This window comes from Carcharodon carcharias, chromosome 12 (genome assembly GCF_017639515.1).
Source record: "Carcharodon carcharias isolate sCarCar2 chromosome 12, sCarCar2.pri, whole genome shotgun sequence".
NCBI classification, from domain to species: Eukaryota; Metazoa; Chordata; class Chondrichthyes; order Lamniformes; family Lamnidae; genus Carcharodon; species Carcharodon carcharias.
In genome coordinates, this window is record NC_054478.1 from 1,211,832 (window position 1) to 1,233,212 (window position 21,381).

The 21,381-nt window shown below is 47.2% G+C and overlaps 1 protein-coding gene across 3 annotated transcripts in view; it reads left to right on the top strand.

Annotated features, from left to right (window-relative positions):
- Positions 1–21,381, top strand: part of LOC121285143 (beta-galactosidase-like) — a 132,103-nt gene that overhangs the window by 37,563 nt on the left and 73,159 nt on the right. For all 3 annotated transcript variants that reach the window (XM_041201372.1, XM_041201373.1, XM_041201374.1), the window contains 7 exons: positions 7,146–7,296; positions 7,763–7,823; positions 12,214–12,308; positions 12,404–12,584; positions 13,203–13,261; positions 13,556–13,677; positions 15,692–15,732. In XM_041201372.1, coding sequence (XP_041057306.1) covers positions 7,146–7,296; positions 7,763–7,823; positions 12,214–12,308; positions 12,404–12,584; positions 13,203–13,261; positions 13,556–13,677; positions 15,692–15,732 — 710 coding nt within the window. The remainder of the gene's footprint in view (positions 1–7,145; positions 7,297–7,762; positions 7,824–12,213; positions 12,309–12,403; positions 12,585–13,202; positions 13,262–13,555; positions 13,678–15,691; positions 15,733–21,381) is intronic.

Consider the following 21,381-nt stretch of genomic DNA (forward strand, 5'->3'; position numbering starts at 1 on the left):
GGTAACTCACTCCCGGGTATCTGTTATTCTATATATAAATCCCTTGATTAGATTCCAGTCTGTAACTCACTCCTGGGTATCTGTTATTCTATATATAAACCCCCCCCCCCCGAACCCCTCTATTAGATTCCAGTCTGTAACTCACTCCCGGGTATCTGTTATTCTATATATAAACCCCCCCGAACCCCTCGATTAGATTCCAGTCTGTAACTCACTCCCGGGTATCTGTTATTCTATATATAAATCCCTTGATTAGATTCCAGTCTGTAACTCACTCCTGGGTATCTGTTATTCTATATATAAACCCCCCCCCCCCGAACCCCTCTATTAGATTCCAGTCTGTAACTCACTCCCGGGTATCTGTTATTCTATATATAAACCCACCCGAACCCCTCGATTAGATTCCAGTCTGTAATTCACTCCCGGGTATCTGTTATTCTATATATAAACTCCCCTGAACCCCTCGATTAGATTCCAGTTGGTAATTCACTCCCGGGTATCTGTTATTAATCTGGTCCAATAACAGCGATGCATGTTGGGACTATGGAACCCTTGGTGAGTGGACCATTATAGGAATTGCCCAGGAAGTTTCAAGTTACAATGGACAATTTCCCTGCTCCCTACGGCCATCTGTGAATGTCCCTGACTCAGGGTTAGAGTTAGAGACATGAGACAGTGCTGCAATACTTTCCTGAATAGTTACCCAGAAAAATACCATTTTAACTCCTGGATAACTCCAGAACCGATACTCCAATCACTCTCACACTGAACCCACGACTACACTCCTGAACTGACTGCTACCCTACTGTCCAACCAATTCACCCGTTCACTAACATTCAGACTGAACCATTAAACTTATAGCTAGTGCCCTAAAAATGGGTTGGGTCCTGCCTTTGCCTCCCCTATTCTATTAGGCTGCTCCAGGGGGCTTGGGGGAGGTGGGGCACACTGCGAGGGGGTGCCTCAGGGTGGGTTGGGGTTGGGGGGGGGTGCAGGGGGGTGGGTTGGTGGGGAGGGGTGGGTTGGGGGGGCGGTAGGGTTGGTGGGAGGGGAATGCTGCGTCGGATGCCCTGGGGGTGCTGCTGGGCTTGTGGGTCCCGGCAAGAGATATGGAGCAGTGATCAGTCGGGGGAACGATTGAGTGAGTGGCAATCTGAGGATGATTGCCACTTCTTGCAGGATCTGGGTCATTGAGTCATTTAGGGCACAGAAGGAGGACATTCAGCCCATCTAGTCCATGTCAGCTCAATGTACAGTCATTTACTCAGTCCCATTTCCCCACTTTCTCCTTGTCATTGGGCTTATCTGGTTTCCTTTTGCAATCATTGATCGTCTCTGCTTCCACCACCCTTGTGGGTAGCAAGTTCCAGGTCATTAGCTCTCTCTGTGTAAAAGGCATTCTTCCTCACATCCCCCCTGTATCTTTTACTCCAAAGCTGAAATCTCTGTCCCCCAGGCCTGTGCCATCAGCCAATAGGAACATCTTTTCATTGTCTACCTTATCCAATCCTGTCCTAATCTTGTCCCCCTCTATCAAATCTCCCCTCAATCTCCTTTGTTCCAAGGAGAACATTCCCAGCTTCTCCAGCCCAACCTGAGAGCTAAAATCCCTCATCCCGTTCTGGTAAATCTCTTCTGCACCCTCTCTCACCCGACTGATTCCTGGGATGTGGGACTGACATATGAGGAGAGATTGGGTCAGTTAGGATTATATTCGCTGGAGTTCAGAAGAATGAGGGGGGATCTCATAGAAACCTATAAAATTCTAACAGGACTAGACAGGGTAGATGCAGGAAGGATGTTACCGATGGTGGGGGTGTCCAGAACCAGGGGTCACAGTCTGAGGATATGGGGTAGATCATTTAGGACTGAGATGAGGAGAAATTTCTTCACCCAGGGAGTGGTGAGCCTGTGGAATTCGCTACCACAGAAAGTGGTTGAGGCCAAAACATTGTATGTTTTCAAGAAGGAGTTCGATATAGCTCTTAGGCGAAAGGGATCAAAGGATATGGGGAGAAAGCGGGAGCAGGCTATTGAGTTGGATGATCAGCCATGATCATAATGAATGGCGGAGCAGCTCGAAGGGCTGAATGGCCTACTCCTGCTCCTAGTTTCTATGTTTCTAACCCTCGTTTCCTTCCTAAACTGTGGTGACCAGAAATGGACACGATACTCTAATTGGGCCCTAACCAGAGTTTTAAAAAGGTTCAGCATAACTTCCCTATTTTGTTCTCAATGCCTTTATTGATGAAGCCCAAGATCCCATATCCTTTGTTAAACACTCTCTCAATATGTTCTGCCACCTTCAAAGATCGATGCACTCTACCCCCAGATCCCTCTGACCCTGCACTCTCTTTAGAGCTGTGTCATTCAGACTATACTGCCTCTGCCTGTACCTTCTGCTAAAATGGATCACCTCACACTTGCCTCTATTCAACTCCACCTGCCACTCGTCTGCCCATTCTGCTAGCCTATCCATGTCCTGTTGTAGTCGATCGGTCTCATCCTCACTGTTTGCCTCACCTCCAAGTTTGGGATCATCAGCAAATTTGGAAATTTTACTTTGTATTTCAATATCCAAGTCATTTCTATAAATCAGTAAAAGCAGCGCTCCTATCACTGACCGATGGGGAACACCACTGTCTACCATCCTCCAGTCTGAAAGACAACCATTTACCACCACTCGCTGTTTCCTGTCCTTAAGCCAGTTTGCTATCCAAGCTGACACTGACCCTCCTGTTCCATGAGCCTCAGTTTTGTTAACCAGCCTTTTATGTGGTACTTTGTCAAAAGCTTTCTTAAAATCCATATAGACAATATCTAACACATTCCCTTCATCAACCTTCTCTGTTAATTCATCAAAAATTCAATTAGATCAGTCAAACACAATCTGCCTTTTACAAATCCGAGCTGGCTCTCCTTAATTAACACAAATCTCTCCGTCTTTCCCAGATTATTGTTTCTAAAACCTTACCCACCACTGATGTTAAACTGACCATTCTGTAGTTACTCAGACTGTCCTTACACCCTTTCTTGAGTAAGGGTGTCACATTTGCCACTCTCCAATCCTCTGGCACCTTCCCTGTCTCTCGGGAAGATTTTGACAAGTCCTTCCGCTATCTCCACCACCACTCCCTTCAGCAACCTGGGATGTAAACCATCCAGAGCAGGTGACTTATCCACTCTAAGCAGAGCCAGCCTTTCTAGTGCATCCTGCCTATCAATGTTCACCCCATCCATTATCTCTACCATCTCCACTTCTTCTGGTATTTTGTCAGCATCCACTTCCTTAGTAAACACCAATCAAAGTACTCATTAAGTATTCTAGCCCTGTCCTGCACCTCTAAGCATTTACCCCTAATGGGGGCCACTCCACCTCTTGCTACCCATTTACTATTTACATGCTGGTATGTTTGGGTTCCCTTTTATCTTGACTGCCACTCTATTCTCATATTCTCTTTGCCAGTTTTATTTTCCTCTTCCCTTCTATTTTCAGTTATGTATTTGACCTGGTTTACACCTGAAGCATTTCCCTGACATGCATCATTTACCCTCTGTTTGTTTTGTCATAAAGCGCTATCTCCCTCATCATCTACAGACCTGATCCTTAGTTTCCTTCACCTTTCACTCTTGTGGGAATGTACCTGGCCTGTCCTGTTGCAGTATTTCCTGTTGGTCTCTGGTTCCATTTACCCCTCACTAGATCCCTACTTACCCCATTGAGGTTAGCTTCTTCTAGTCTAGAATTACTACTTTAGATTGTTCCTTGCTCTTCTCCATTACTAATCTAAACATTTTGATATGATGATCACTCTTACGAAAATGTTCCCCCACAGACACTTGTTCTACTTGGGACCAACTCGTCCCTCAGCACAAGATCCAGCAATTGCTCCTTTCTAGTTTTGCTAAGAATGTACTGATGAACGAAATTCTCCTGAACACATTTCAGAAATTCCTCTCCCTCCTTCCCCTTTACTCTAACACTATCCCAATCGATATTTGGGTAATTAAAGTCCTCAATATCACCACACTATAGTTCTTGTACATCTCTGTGATTTCCCAGCAGATTTGTTCCTTCCCCCTCCCCTCTCTCTTTTTCGCTCCCCTCCCCTCTCTCTTTTTCGCTCCCCTCCCCTCTCTCTTTTTCGCTCCCCTCCCCTCTCTCTTTTTCGCTCCCCTCCCCTCTCTCTTTTTCACTCCCCTCCCCTCTCTCTTTTTCCCGCTTGCTCTCTTTTTCTCTCTCTCATTATTTGGAGGCTGAAAGAATATCCCCAGGAGCTTGATCTAACATTTTATTGCTTCTCAACTCTAACCAAATGGATTCTCTCTTTGCCCCTCCCAACACATACCTTCTTTCCAACACTACAACTCCACCTTCCTTTTCTCCCCCTCTTTTCTGAACAGTTTGTATATTTTGAATACTAAGTGCCCAGGACTCACCACGTGACATTTTCTGTTATTGCCGCTATGTTGTATTCCCACATGACTGTTGGTGCTTGTAGCTCACCAACATTATTCACCACACTTTATGCATCTGCATATGTACATTGTAATCCAGTCTTTGCAATCCTCATAATCCTTCTTCATCTGGTCCTATCCAGTGTAGTACTGTGGCCTTCGATAGTAACTATTCAACACACTCACTCCTTCTTGTTCCTTTTGCTTCCTTTCTACATCCACAAGCTGTTGTCTGCCTCCCTGCCAATGTCGTTCAAACTCTCCCCAACCACACTAGTGATCCTTGCTGGAAGAACTCTGGTCCCAATCCTGTTGAGGTGCAACTGTTTCCTTTTGAATAGGTGCCTTCTGCTCCCGAACTGTTCCTCCTTCCGGCATCATGACTCAAGCCAGGCATTGATCCTCTGTACCTTCCACTATATATAAACCTTGCCACAAACCCTCAATCAGATTTTAGCTTATAACAACTCACTCCTGGGTATTCTAATTGTCCTTGAGAAGGTGGTGTTGAGCTGCCTTCTTGAACCGCTGCAGTCCATGTGGTGTAGGTACACACACAGTGCTGTTAGGGAGGGAGTTCCAGGATTTTGACCCAGTGATAGTGAAGGAACGGTGATATATTTCCAAGTCAGGATGGTGAGTGACTTGGAGGGGAACTTCCAGGTGGTGGTGTTCCCATCTGTCTGCTGCCCTTGTCCTTCTAGATGGTAAAGGTTGTGGTTTTGGAAGGTGCTGTCTAAGGAGCCTTGGTGAATTCCTGCAGTGCATCTTGTAGATGGTACACACACTGCTGCTACTGTCCATCAGTGGTGGAGGGAGTGAATGTTTGTGGATGTGGTGCTAATCAAGCGGGCTGCTTTGTCCTGGACGGTGTCAAGTTTCTTGAGTGTTGTGGGAGCTGCACTCATCCAGGCAAGTGGGGAATATTCCATCACACTCCTGACTTGTGCCTAGTGGACAGGTTTTGGGGAGTAGGGAGGTGGGTTACTTATCACAGGATTCCTAGCCTCTGACCTGCTCTTGTAGCCACAGTATTTATATGGCTAGTCCAGTTCAGTTTCTGGTCAGTGGTAACCCCCAGGATGTTGATAGTGGGGGATTCAGTGATGGTAATGCCATTGAACATCAAGGGCGAAAGTTGGGTTCTCTCTTGTTGGAGATGGTCATTGCCTGGCACTTGTGTGGTGTGAATGTTGTTTGCCACTTGTCAGCCCAAGCCTGGATATTGTCCAGGTCTTGCTGCATTTGGACATGGACTGCTTCAGTATCTGAGGAGTTGTGAATGGTGCTGAACATTGTGCAATCATCAGCGAACATCCCCACTTCTGACCTTATGAAGGAAGGAAGGTCATTGATGAAGCAGCTGAAGATGGTTGGGCCGAGGACACTACCCTGAGGAACTCCTGCAGTGATGTCCTGCAGCTGAGATGACTGACCTCCAACAACCACAACCATCTTCCTTTGTGCTAGGTGAAGCCTAGCACCAGTGGAGAATTTTCCCTTTGATTCCCATTGACTCCAGAGCTAGGGCTCCTTGATGCCACACTTGGTCATATGTGGCCTTGATGTCAAGGGCAGTCACTCTCACCTCACCTTGGGATTTCAGCTCTTTTGTTCATGTTTGAACCAAGGGTGTAATGAGGTCAGGAGCTGAGTGGCCCTGGAGGAACCTAAACTGAGTGTCATGAACAAAAACAAAATGCTGGAAAAACTCAGCAGGTCTGACAGCATCTGTGGAGAGAGAAACAGAGTTGATGTTTCAAGTCTGTATGACTTCTTCAGAGCTCTGCTTTTGTTTCAGATTTCCAGAATCAGCAGTATTTTGCTTTTATGAGTGTCAGAGCAGGTTATTGCGCAGCATGTGCCACTGTTGATGACCCCTTCCGTTACTTTACTGATGATCGAGAGTAGACTGATGGGGCGGTAATTGGCTGGGTTGGATTTGTCCTGCTTTTTGTGTACAGGACATACCTGGGCAATTTTCCACATAGCCGTGTAGATGCCAGTGTTGTAGCTGTACTGGAACAGCTTGGCTAGGGGTGCAGCAAGTTCTGGAGCACAGGTCTTCAGTACTATTGCCGGAATATTGTCAGGGCCCATAGGCTTTGCAGTATCCAGTGCCTTCAGCTGTTTCTTGATATCATGTGGAGTGAATCGAGTTGGCTGAAGACTGGCACCTGTGATGCTGGGGACCTCTGGAGGAGGCCGAGATGGATCATCCACTCGGCATTGCTGGCTGAAGATTGTTGCAAATGCTTCAGCCTTATCTTTTGCACTGATGTGCTGGGCTCCTCCATCATTGAGGATGGGGATATTTGTGGAGCGTCCTCCTCCAGTGAGTTGTTTAATTGTCCACCACCATTCACAACTGGATGTGGCAGGACTGCAGAGCTTAGATCTGATCCCTTGGTTGTGGAATCATTTATCCCTGTCTATCACTTGCTGCTTATGCTGTTTGCCATGTAAGTAGCCCAGTGTTATAGCTTCACCAGGTTGACACCTCATTTTTAGGTGGGCCTCCTGCTGCTCCTGGCATGTCCTCCTGCACTCTTCGGACCCCTGGCAATGAATAAACTGGGAAGAGTCTGTGATTCTGGAATTATTTTGGGGTGGATGGTGAATAATGCCTATGTGAATATGACTGCTGTATCCGTTATCCATTATTCTCCTCTCTCTGCCCTCTTCAGGTACATTCCTTGGAATTACCATGAAATTACACCTGGGGAATATGACTTCAGCAAGTCGAAAGATGTAGAGTATTTTCTGAGTCTTGCTCAGGAGATGGGCCTGTTTGTTATTCTCCGTCCTGGACCTTATATCTGTGCCGAGTGGGAACTGGTGAGATCTGTTTAAAAACTGCGCTCAGTGCCTTCCTTGGAACAGCAGGGGCTGCCAGGGTGGAGGGCGGGGGCATATTCTGCAGTAACTGAGCTCTGCCCAGGGGGTGACAGGGACCAAGCTCCACCTGGAGGGGTAGGACTGACGGAGCCCCAGCCTGGGGGTGGGAGGGTTGAGCTGGGGGCTGCAGAGCTATGCCCGGGATGGGAGTTGGTCGGGGGTTCGGGGGAGGGGAACTGAGCCCTGCAGTGCGTTGAGGGGAGGACCATACCCCTCCTCCCACCTCGGCTGGGGTATGTGGGGAATTGAGCCCCGTCCCCGGGTCTGAGCTGCTACTGCCACACTGGGTCAGATAAGGTCACCCTGTACAAGCTGAGGAAGGATCCTTGGATCTTCATTCTCAGTGTGGGGTTCACACTGGTACTTGAGTTGCGATCTCCTCTTTTATAATGTTATTTGTTTTCAGGGTGGTCTCCCAGCCTGGCTGCTGCAAAGTTCAACTATCAGTTTACGTTCATCTGATCCAGGTAGGAAAGGGTTTGCTATAAACTAGGACACAAAGGGAGAAATAGTTTGTTAGGATATGGACACCAGGATAAAACATTTGGAGAAGAGAAATAAGATGCACAGCAGACTGAGGAACCAATAATGTTAGAGTAACGAGTAGTCCAGAATTGGAAGGTACAAACTGGAGGGAAATGTAAGGCTGAGTCTGGAGTGCATGTACTTTGATGACCCATGTACTTGGAAACGTCTCTGTATTTTCTTTTGTGATGTCCCTTTAAGACTAAAATGGGCTGGGGCGTATTCCAAAAGAGTGTTCATTGGTTTCCTGATTATGACATCATTAGGTTCCAAGATATGTCCATGTCACCTTAGGTTGCCATGGGGGTGAATAGCTAAGAACCAAAGGGTAAATAGAAAGCTAATTGCAGTGGGGTTTCATCAGTCTGTTTTCTGTTTGTTACTTCAGAACACACTGAGAGCTCGTGCAAAGAGGAAACAAGCAAAGTTCTTTCTGAATGAAACAATTTGGTAGTCTTTAAATAGATTCTGGTATTGAAGCAAGTCTCAGAATAGAGCAGAGATTGTGTTACTGTGTTACAGTTGGAAAGAGTCACAAGCAGAAGACAGGAAAGGGAAGGGATTGTGGATTGGATAAGACCCATTGCTGCTGTATCAGCATTGTCAGAGCCCATCAGACTGGTTAAAGGAGTCAGAGAAGGGAGCCTCTGGGGGTTCTATGCCATCAGGGCTGTTCCGATCTGAGTGAGAGGGTTCATAGATGTGGTTCGAAGAAGAGGAGGAATGGCACTTAATATTCCTGGTCATAAGGTATTCAGGAAAGACAGGGAAGTTAAAACAGAGGGGAGGTGTGGTAGGATTGATCAAAGATATCATGATAGCATTGGAGAGAGATGATGTAGTTGAGGGGTCAAAGACAGAGTCTATTTGGTTAGTATTAAGAGCAGCTATTAAATTACTAGGTTTATACTACAGGGCATCAAATAATGGACTGGAGATAGAGGAAGAAAAGTTACAGACAAATTACAGAAAAATGCTCGAACAGTATGAAAGGCAAAAGGGGTGGGGGAATTCCTGAAATTTGCAGAAGAGAGTTTTCTTGATCAGTGTGTTTCCAGCCCAGTGAGGGATGAATCATTGCTGGATCTTGTCTTGCGGAATGAAATGGGCAAGTTTCATTGGTGGATGATTATGGGAAGCAGTGATTAGATCAGCGGGTTTTAGAATAGATGTGGAAAATGATAATGAACAAGTAAACATAAAAATACTTAACTAGAGGAGGTACAAGAGTTAAACTACCCAAGGGACAAATCCAACAACTACAGGCCGACCAACCATACAGTCAATGATGGAGAAACTCTTAAAGGCAAAAATCAGGGACAAAATTAATTGGTTTTTAAAAAATTAATTCATGGGATGTGGGCATCGCTGGCAAGACCTGCATTTATTGTTCATCCTTAATTACCCTTGAACTGAGTTGCTTTCAGAGGGCAGTTAAGAGTCAACCACATTGTCTGTGGGTCTGGAGTCACATGTAAGTCAGACCAGGTAAAGACAGCAGATTTACTTCCCTAAAGGACATTAGTGAACCAGATGGGTTTTTACAACAATCGATGATAGTTTCATGGTCATCATTACTGAGATTAGCTTTCTATTCCAGATCTTGAATTTAAATTCCACCGGCTGCAATGGTGGGATTTGAACCCATGACCCCAGAGCATTATCCTGGGCCTCTGGATCACTAGCCCAGTGACGTTAAATACTGGCAGCGATGCCCACATCCCATGAGCGAATACAAAAAAATGATGCCACTAACTCCCCTGTTTGGAAAAGCATCGGTTAGTAAATGAAAACCAGCATGGATAGGTTCCATTCAAACTGTTTGTCTGACTCAGTTTGAATTCTTTGAACTAACAGAGGGTGGACGGTGTTTTGTATGTGAATTTCCAAAAAGGTCTGATAAAGTACCGTAGAACCATAGGAAAGTTATGGTGCAGGAAGAGGCCATTCAGCCCATCGTGTCTGTGCCGGCCAAAAAGAGAAAAATGAAACTAGCTGCTCATTTTAACCCCATTTTCCAGCACCTGGTCTGTAGCTTTGCAGGTTCCAGCACTTCAGACGCAGATCCAGGTACCTTTTCAATGAGTTGAGCATTTCAGCCTCAACCACCAACTTAGGCAGTGAATTCCAGACACCCACCACCCTCTGGGTGAAAAGGTTTTCCTCAAGTCCCCTCTAATCCTTCTACCAATCCCCTTAAATCTATTTCCCCTGGAATTGACCCCTCAGCTACGGTAAACAAGTCTTTCCTGTCTACCCTATCCAGGCCCCTCATCATTTTGTACATCTCAATTTGGTCATCCCTCAGCCTCCTCTGTTCTAAGGAAAACAACCCCAGCCTATCCAATCTCTCCTCATAGCTGCAATTTTCCAGCCCTGGCAACATTCTTATAAATCTCCTCTGCCCTGTCTCCAGAGCAATTATGTTTTTCCTGTAATGTGGTGACCAAAACTGTGAACAAAATTCCAGCTGTGGCCTAACCAGTGTTTTATACAGTTCCAGCATTACATCCCTGCTTTTTTTATTCAATACCTCACCCAATAAAGGAAAGCATTCCATATGCTTTCTTCACCACCTTATCCACCTGTCCTGCCACCCTCAGGGACCTGTGGACATACACTCCAAGGTCTCTCATTTCCTCAATCCCCCTCAATATCCTCCCATTTATTGAGTTTTCCCTTGCTTTGTTTGCCCTCCCCAAATACATTACCTCACACTTTTCCAGATTGAATTCCATTTGCCACTTCTCCGCCCACTCAACCAAACCATTGATATAATTCTGGAGTCGACAGTATCCTCTTCACTATCAATTACACAGCCAATGTTTGTGTCATCTGCAAATTTCCAAACTATTCCTCCCACATTTAAGTCTAAATCATTAATATATACAACAAACAACAAGGGCCCCAACACTGAGCCCTGTGGAACACCATTGGAAACCATTTTCTATTCGCAAAAACATCCATCAACCATTACCCTTAGTTTCCTGTCACTGAGCCAATTTTGGATCTAACCTGTCACCTTTCCCTGTATCCCATGAGATCTCACTTTCCCGATCAGTCTGCCATGTGGGGCCTTGTTAAATGCTTTACTAAAATCCATGTAGACAACGTTCACTGCACTACACTCATCAATCCTCCTTGTTAGCCTAGTTAGCAAAATTAAATCCCAAGGGATTAAAGGGAGAGTAGCAGCTAAGGGACAGAAAACAGCATTGTGGTGAACATTGTGGGAGGGAAGGCTGTATTGTGATGTTCCCCAGAGGTCAGGATTCAGGGCACTGCTCTTTTTGAAATCCATGCTGCTGACCTGGATTAGGCTATACAGAACTTCATTTCAAAATTTACAGATGACACAAGACTGCACAATGAGTACAATGAAGAGGATAGTAAGAAACTTAAGGAGGATATAGACAGTCTGGTGTGATGGGCAGACTCATGATAGACATAAGTAATGACACAGAAGTGCAAGTGAGACATTTTGGTAGGAAAAATGAGAGGCAATATAAACTAAATGGAACAATTTTAAAGGGGGCACAGGAAGAGAGAGAGCTGGGGGTAAATGTACACAAATCATTGAAGACGGCAGCACAAGTTGAGAATCTGCTAATAAAGAATATGGGGTACATGGTTTTTACTAGTAGAGGAATAGATGACAGAAAGTAAGGAAGTTATACTTTAAGTTAGTTTATATTTATACTTTATAAATCACTGGTTAGACTCCAGCTGGAGGATTGTGTCCAATTCTGGGTCCCACACTTTAGGAAGGACGTCAAGGCCTTGGAGAGGGTGCGGAGGGAGATTTACCAGGATGGGAGCAGGGATGAGGGACTTCAGTTAATGTGGAGAGACTGGAGAAGCTGGGATTGTTCTCCTTAGAGCAGAGAAGGTTAAGGGGAGATTAAATTGGGGATTTCAAAATCTTGAGGGGTTTAGATAGAGTGAATAAGGAGAAAATGTCTCCAGTGGCAGGAGGATCGGTAACCAGAGGGACACAGAGTGAAGAGAATAGGGAAAAGAACCAGGGGGAGAGATGTGGAATATTTCAGTGAGTTACTGTGATCTGGAAGATGCTGCCTGAAAGGGCGGTGGAAGCAGATTCAATAAAAACTTTCAAAAGGGAATTGGATAAAGAGTTGAAGTGGAGACATTGAGATCTGTGTGGAATAGGCAGGGCAGCGGGACCAATTGGATAACTCTTTCAAAGAGGTGACACAGGCACAACAGGCTGAATGGATTCTGTGTTTGTAGCCAGGGGAAGGGTCCAATCAGAGGAGGATTGGTGAGTTCAGACTGGTGATAACTGTGATGATAAATTCTCGTTTCTCTCAGATTACCTAGCAGCAGTGGATAAATGGTTTGCAGTTCTGTTACCAAAGATGAAACCCTTAATGTACCAGAATGGAGGGCCCATCATCAGTTTTCAGGTGAGAGCAGTTTGCTGCCAGTGCAAACACAACCAGACCCTCCCTCTGCCTCTCTCATTCTAACTGACCCAGGGATGTCCTTGCTCCTTCTGCAGGTGGAGAACGAGTATGGTAGTTATTTTACTTGTGATTATAACTATTTAAGACACCTGCGTGAGGTCATGCGTTCATTCCTGGGCGAGGATGTGTTGCTATTCACGACTGACGGGAACCGGGTGCAGGAGCTGAACTGTGGCACATTGCAGGGGATCTATGCAACCATTGACTTCGGCACCAGTAAGTTGCAATCATCCCCCATTCTCACTGGGCTACAGTCCCCCAGACGCTGACTCTCACTGGGCTGCGCTTCCCCCAGACGCCGGCTCTCGCTGGGCTAGGGTCCCCCAGACGCCGGCTCTCGCCGGGCTGCTCCCTAGTCTTGGAGATTCCAGAACTTCATGTTGAGTAAGGGCACTCAGGTATGGAGCAAAGATGAGTAAATGGAGTTCAGGTACCGATCAGCCAAAATCTCACCTAATGGAGGAGCACATTCGAGGGGCCGAATGGCCTGCTCACCGACTGAGATCAGCAGGGCTGGAATTACAACTTGAACAGGGTATTTGGCCCATCCAGACCATGCTAGAGTCCTCAGCCCAGGTGACCTGTTTATTCCATTAACTCCTCTCTAACCTATTCTTCAATGTTGCGATGCTCTGTGATTCAGTCCCGAAATTGAGTCTACACGTCCCAAAATCTCCAGTCTGACTATTCAAAAGAGTTCTGCTGTCTCCTAAATCTCGGGCATTTATTCTTGTATCTTTGACCCTTGGGGACTCCTCCGCTGGGGGTGGGTGGGCTGCTTGTTGCTGGTTTTTGGGCTGCTTTGGTTAATCACTGTGTTTGCTGATCCCACAGCTGATGATGTCAACTCCTCGTTTCGAATCCAAAGGCAGTTTGAGCCGGAAGGCCCATTGGTGAGTGGGGTTGGGCTCTGGGTGGTGTGGGAGGACTCCAGGGGGTAGGGTGGAATGGGCCCTGGGGGTTCTGTAGAGGACCTCGGGGAGTGTGATGTGGTAGACCCAGGGGAGGTGGGGGGGTGGGGCGGTGCTATCCTGGTGGGTGGGGGATGGTGGAGGACCCTGAGGAGGAAGACGGAGGGTCCCAGGGTGTGTGGGTGAAGTGGGGCAGGTTAATGAGGTGACTTTTCTACTTCATTCCAGTTGCTGTTGTCTGTTAATGACCTGTGCAGTTGAATTTTGGTTCTCTAGGTGAATTCGGAGTTCTATGTGGGATGGCTCGATTACTGGGGAGTGGAACACTCGATCATTCCTACTGGAAATGCCACCAAAATGCTGGAGGAGATGCTACAACTCGGAGCCAATGTGAATATGTAAATGAATCACCTTTAAATGCCCCCCGGGCAAATTTATTGCTCTGAACACTGCCCCTCTGAACTCCCCTCTCCTGTACCCCCGACTTGCTGGCTGCCCTAGTCTTCTCCTTGTTCCACGGTCCCACCATCAGCAGCAACATCACGCCCTTCCCCGCACCCGCCACTACTCCACCCCGCCCCTAACCCCACCCCCGCCCCAACCCCGCCCCCACCCCCGCCACTACCACTACCCCACCCCCGCCCCCAACCCCGCCCCCACCCCAACCCCGCCCCTACCCCCACCCCCGCCCCCCGCCCCCACCCCCGCCACTACCACTACCCCACCCCCGCCCCTAACCCCGCCCCCACCCCCGCCACTACCCCACCCGCGCCCCTAACCCCACCCCCACCCCCGCCACTACCACTACCCCACCCCTGCCCCTACCTCCACCCCCGCCCCTAACCCCACCCACGCCCCTAACTCCGCCCCCACCCCGCCACTACCCCACCCCCGCCCCTAACCCCGCCCCCACCCCCGCCACTGCCACTACCCCCAACCCTAACCCCACCCCCACCACAACCCCCACCCCCGCCCCTAACCCCGCCCCCACCCCCGCCACTACCACTACCCCACCCCCGCCACTAACCCCGCCCCCACCACTAACCCCGCCCCCACCACTAACCCCGCCCCCACCACTAACCCCGCCCCCACCACAACCCCCACCCCCGCCACTAACCCCGCCCCCACCACAACCCCCACCCCCGCCCCCACCACAACCCCCACCCCCGCCCCTAACCCCGTCCCCACCCCCGCCACTACCACTACCCCACCCCCGCCCCTAACCCCACCCCCGCCCCTAACCCCACCCCCGCCCCTAACCCCACCCCCGCCCCTAACCCCACCCCCGCCCCTAACCCCACCCCCGCCCCTAACCCCACCCCCGCCCCTAACCCCACCCCCGCCCCTAACCCCACCCCCGCCCCTAACTCCACTCCCGCCCCTAACCCCACCCCCGCCCCCTAACCCCGCCCCTACCCCCACCCCCGCCCCCACCACTACCCCCACCCCTACCCCTAACACCGCCCCCAACCCCACCCCTAACCCCGCCCCCACCACTACCCCCACCACCGCCTCTAACTCCGCCCACACCACAACCCCCGCCCCTAACCCCACCCCCGCCCCTGACCCCATCTCCGCCCCTGCCCCCACCTCCGCCCCTGCCCCTAACCCCACCCCTGCCCCTAACCCCACCCCTGCCCCTAACCCCACCCCTGCCCCTACCCCCACCCCCGCCCCTACCTCCACCCCCGCCCCTAACCCCCGCCCCCGCCCCCGCCCCTGACCCCACCCCCGCCCCTGACCCCACCCCCGCCCCTGACCCCACCCCCGCCCCTGACCCCACCCCCGCCCCTGACCCCACCCCCGCCCCTGCCACTACCACTACCCCCGCCCCTGACCCCACCCCCGCCCCTGACCCCACCCCCGCCCCTGACCCCACCCCCGCCCCTGACCCCACCCCCGCCCCTGACCCCACCTCCGCCCCTGACCCCACCCCCACCCCCGCCCCTAACCCCTCCCCCACCCATAACCCCGCCCCAACCCCGCCCCCACCACTGCCACTACCCCCACCCCCACCACTGCCACTACCCCCACCCCCACCCCCGCCCCTAACCCCGCCCCCACCCATAACCCCGTCCCTAACCCGGCTCCCACCACTACCACCACCCCCACCCCCACCCCTAACCCCGCCCCAACCCTGCCCCCACCACTGCCACTACACCCACCCCCGCCCCTAACACCGCCCCCACCACTACCCTGACCCCGCCCCTACTCCCGCCCCTGCAGCTACTCCCACCCCGGCTGCCGCCTCTGCCCCTGCCACTAACCCCGCCCCTGCCACTAACCCCGCCCCTGCCACTAACCCCGCCCCTGCCACTAACCCCGCCCCCACCACTCTCTGTCTGGAGCTGGGGATTGGCTGACTCAGTCAGAGAACATTCCTATTTAGTTTGTTGTCTGTTATTTTCCCAGGTACATGTTTGAAGGCGGGACTAATTTTGGATTCTGGAATGGTGAGTCTGCAATGATTTGTTCCATCCCTGGAAAGGGATTTGTGTAATTGGTTCTGAGGGGAATGGGAAGGGACTGACTGCTGTTCACTGGGTAAAGTCCCTTTTTAATGGCTCTGAGCGGGATCAACTCTGGGTTTTATTAAGAGGCAGGAAATGTTTTGCGTTATTATGGAAGGAAACCAGAAAATATTAAAATTAAAAATACTCAATTGGGGAAGAGCTAATTTCATTGATTTTAAAGAGATCAAGTAAATGTGGATTGGGAAAGGTGATGGTGGGATAGAGCAGATTAATGAAATGCATTTAGGGAAGGGATTGTTCAGCTACAAACTCAGCCTATTCCTTCCAGAGAAAGGGTAAAGCATCCTGACCTAATGTACCTGAGATGGCAATAAAACAAAAATTAAAACAATAAAAGGAGGCAGGTTACAAATGTCAGGAGCAAGGTTCAGGTAATCACCATGAAGAAGTTGCTAGGTAGAGGAGGGAACTGAAAAGTAAATACCAGGGGCAAAGAGAGATTGAGCCAAAATTAACAAGCAAGATTAAATTGAACCCTAAAACATTTTAGAACTATATAAAACATAGCTTGCTAGGGAAAAGGTTGTAGCTATTACAGACCCAAAAAGGAAGCCTTCATGTCGACAAATAGCCAAAGTATCAAATAAATACTTTGCATCTTTCTTCATAAAGGAAGCAGGTGATGACAAAGTTGGACTGAAAGAGTGAGGGGAAGTTAAGGACAGGGTAGTCACAGAATCGTTACTGTGCAGAAGGAGGCCATTTGGCCTATTGTGTCTGTACCAGCTCTCCAAATGAGCAATTCCCTTAGTGCTATTCTCCACCTCCCCTGCACATTCTTCCTGTTCAGATAACAGTCAAATTCTCTCTTGAAAGCTTCAATTGAATCTGCCTCCACCACACTCTCAGGCAGTGCATTCCAAAACCTGACCACTCGCTGCATGAAAAGAATTCTCCTCATGTCTCCACTGCTTCTTTTGCTAATTACTTTAAATCTGTGCCCTCTCATTCTGAATTCTTCCACCAATGGGAATAGTTTCTCCTTACCTACTCTGTCCAGACCCCTCATGATTTTGAGCACCTCTATTACATCTCCTCCCAGCCTTCTTTTTTGCAAGGACAACTGTCCCAACCTTTCCAATCTGTCTTCATAACTGAAGTTCCTTATCCCTGGAACCATTCTCGCTGGAACCATTTTCTGCACTCTCTCCAATGTCTTCACATCCTTCCTAAAGTGTGGCAGCCAGAACTGGACACAATACTCCATCTGAAGCCAAACTAGTGTCTTATACAAGTTCAACATAACCTCCTTGCTCTTGTACTTTATGCCCCTATTAATAAAGCCTAGGATACTGTACACTTTAACTGTGCTCTCCACCTGTCCTGTCACCTTCAATGACTTAGTGTTATAATAACAAGGGAAACTTGACCATGCTATCACAACAGTTTTGTAATTTGTTTTATTATGAGAAGATGTGTGTACTGAATTCAGAAGCAATGAGTCCACGAAGACCCCATGAGATTTGAAAAAGTAAATTAAAAAATTTCTTAACAAAATAAAAGATTTCAAGCACATACATAAGACTACAATTATTTACTACTATAACAAATCCTAAAATTCCTAATTAGCCTGACTCCCAGTTACATACTCACTTTATGGCAACAGTTCAAATAGATTTTAGATTTAAAACAAAACCAGCAAGTTAACACAGTACCCACTTGACAGTGGAATTCCAAATGGCTTCCCCACCTTCAGTCACTTTACTGACTTATACACAAAGGCTGGAGGCTTCTTGAAGAGTTAGGGCCAATATTGTCTGTAACACCACAGTCTAGGTTATTAATGTATATCAGGAAAAGCGAGCGTCCCAACACTGGGGACCTCCACTACAAACCTTCCTCGAGTCTGAATAAAAGTAGATAGTAATAGATAGAGAAGATGTACTGGAAAGCTGGTTATTCTTAGAGTGGATAAGTCGCCTGGTCCAGAGAGTTTGCATCCCAGGTTGCTGAAGGGAGTGATGGTGGAAGGACTTGCCAAAATCTTTCAGTCTTCACTAAGTATAGGGAAGGTGCCAGAGGATTGGAGAGTGGCAAATGTGACACCCTTATTCAAGAAAGGGTGTAAGGACATCCGGGTAATTACAGAATGGTCAGTTTAACATCAGTGGTGGTAAGGTTTTAGAAACAATAAAGAGGTTAAAAATCAATGGAGAAGCTGAGGTTCTTGTTATTTAAGGACAGCAGCACAGATTTGTTGAAGAGAGATTGTGTTTGACTCATCTGGTTGAATTTTTTTATTAAGTAACAGGGAAGGTTGATGAAGGGGATGCGGTAGATATTGTCTATATGGATTTTAAGAAAGCTTTTGACAAAGTACCACATAAAAGGCTGGTTAACAAAACTGAGGCTCATGGAATAGGAGGGTCAGTGTCAGCTTGGATAGCAAACTGGCTTAAGGACAGGAAACAGCGAGTGGTGGTAAATGGTTGTCTTTCAGACTGGAGGATGGTAGACAGTGGTGTTCCCCATCGGTCAGTGATAGGAGCACTGCTTTTATTGGATATGGGAATACAGAGTAAAATTTCCAAATTTGCTGATGATCCCAAACTTGGAGGTGAGGCAAACAGTGAGGATGAGACCGATCGACTACAACAGGACATAGATAGGCTAGCAGAATGGGCAGACAAGTGGCAGGTGGAGTTGAATACAGGCAAGTGTGAGGTGATCCATTTTAGCAGAAGGTACAGGCAGAGGCAGTATAGTCTGAATGACACAGCTCTAAAGAGAGTGCAGGGTCAGAGGGATCTGGGGGTATATGTACATCGATCTTTGAAGGTGGCAGGACATATTGAGAGAGTGTTTAGCATAGGATATGGGATCTTGGGCTTAATAAATAGAGGCATTGAGAACAAAACAGGGATGTTATGCTGAACCTTTTTAAAACTCTGGTTCAGCCCAAACTAGTGTATTGTGTCCATTTCTGTTCACCACACTTTAGGAAGGATATGAAGGTCCTTGAGAGGGCGCAGAGGGGATTTACCAGAATGGTTCCAGAGATGAGGGACTTTAGCTACAAGGTTCGGTTAGAGAATCTGGGATTGTTCTCCTTGGAGTAAAGGAGATTGAGGGGAGATTTGATAGAAGGGGATGAGATTAGGACAGGATTGGATAAGGTAGACAACGGAAAGCTGTTCCCGTTGTTACGATCCCAGCTGATAATACTGGATAAGCCAAATTCCAGGGTGAAACCTGGTTTGATAGATCCTGATGTTTTTTACAAACCCTGGAGGAAAGTTACTGAACAAATTCAAAGAGTCTGCTGATGAACTTTTAATACTAAGAATAAAATATTTATGATGACCATAAGATCATAAGTTTATTAAATAATAAAAATGAACTATATTACACCAGACAAAAAAGGTTGGAAAGATATCAATACAAACACAAGAAAATGATTCAAATATTCAATATTCCCTCCACCAGCTATCTCTCTACAGACACATACAGATTCAGAAAGATAAAACTATTTACAATCTCTATCTTATATTAAGGGTAAGTATGCAGTACATGTGAACCAACTGGTGAACTGTGGTCAGACACTTCACACTCCAAAATAAATAACAGACACGACCATAACAGATTCCGTGGATTTTTCAACAACCCACCCAGATGCTTGTTACACTGTGAGCTGACCGGTCTCGCTGAAACTCTGTTTCTCACAAGGGTTTCCGATCTTCACATTTGAAGAGCTCACCTTGGAATTCTCTCCAAATGTTGCCCTACTTGGACAGCTTCAACAAGGATCCACGTTCAGAGTTTCCATCTCGCCTTCTGAAGTTCCTTTCCCCAGGGTCTCCACATACACTTGAGCTTCACCCCCAAGCACTATTTCAGATCTTCAGCTGTGACGAGTAGAACACCACTGCTCCAAAAGGGTATCTTTGCCCTTACAGACTGCAACACAGAGTCATCAGTCTTCAGCTACCCTTTCAGATCTTCAGGGTGTCTCAATCCCACTTTGCCTCAGGTCTGCTCCTGCGGTTTTTTCTTTAATTTAAAGTTTTTTTCTCTGCTCTTGCCATTTATCTTGACTCAATGGGAGCTATCTCTGATCCCTATCTTTGTCTGCACCTAGAATTTTTTTCTGGGGCGTCTTTCTGTTCCGCTCCCTGGTTTGGGACCTTCTCCCTGTTCCCCTCTCCTTGTCCTATTCCCTGGGGCACCTTCTCTCGAATGGTGTTCCTGTTCATGTCACCTGGCCTACTTTTTGCGCTGTTTTACTTCTTTTCTGCGCGTCTGCGCAGGGCTGGTTCCTGGCCTAAAGAACATTAAATCAAGGAACTGTTCAAACCTTTCCCAGCTAGTGCACGCGCAGACATCCCGAGGCCCACCAGGAACTGTTGTTCCCAAACTGCGACTTTAATTTAAACTTAAACTAAGTATAGGAGTTTGTTACACACCCCCTCAAAAGAAAGGCAGCTTCACTACAGTAAAGGTTGCTTCACAATGGCTTAACATTTTCTTTACAAGAACATAACATCATAAATTTCTAATAAAAAGCTTATTACATACTCTGCAAATAAGCTTTTCATTTTGTTTCACAATTACATGTATCTTGTTACAAACCTGTAATGGTTTAGCCAAAACAAAAGCCAATACATGTACCAACTAGGATTAGCAGGATTTAAACATCATAGAATTATCATAACTCAGTATCTGCCTTTTCTCCTACACCTTTTCTTTAAACTCTGAATAGAACAGCGACAATTACATGGTTTTTGGCTATGATCTTTTCATGGTCAACCAAAGGTAGTGAAGATACATTAAAACTTTCTTTAGAAACATCTTGACCAGCTTGATTCTCTATTTTGTACTCAGGTTTCCAACCTTGTTGGTGTGACTGCAAACCAACACTTTGGTGGTCTCTTCAAATATGGATGCATATTAGTCATGCTGTGTGATACAAATGACTTTTGCATAGGTTTCAAAACTTTAATACAAAAGAACATGAGGTTTTACTTACTCTTCTCCTCTGTTAATGGAAACATGCCTTCAATGGGTCCTTTAAGTTTGCTTCAGAAACAGTGTATGTCTGATTGACAACCAGCTTCAAAACTATCTTCCTCAATCACTTCCTCCAATATAGATTTTCTCTTTTCGTTGTTTTGATCAAAACCAGATGAATAAATTTGCACTGAGGGAGTTTTCCTCTCTTTACTCAAGTCATTTTCCAGTTTATCCTTTAGGTCTCCCACAGTCTCCTGCACATGTTCATGTTCTTCCTGCTGACTGTTCAAAAATGGAACTTTTATTTCCGTTTCTTTCACAATTTTACCCAAGTATTTGTTTACTCTCTCATTTTTCAATTCTTTCCCAAGCTTGTTAATCTTTTCATTTAGCTCAGTAAATGCTCTGGTGGGTTCAGTTATCTTTGTTTCAGGTTCATTTGTGGAACCCTGAAACAAGATTACCAGCTTCGCTTGGACATTAAGTTCATTTCAGAATCTTTCTTCCCAGGTTACTGACTGCTCTTTAGACTTCTTTAATTCACTCATTAGATCCTGCAATCTGGTTCTTAAAATTTTCCCTATCTGCTCTTCCATTCTGTACCTCTCATTTCTCTGG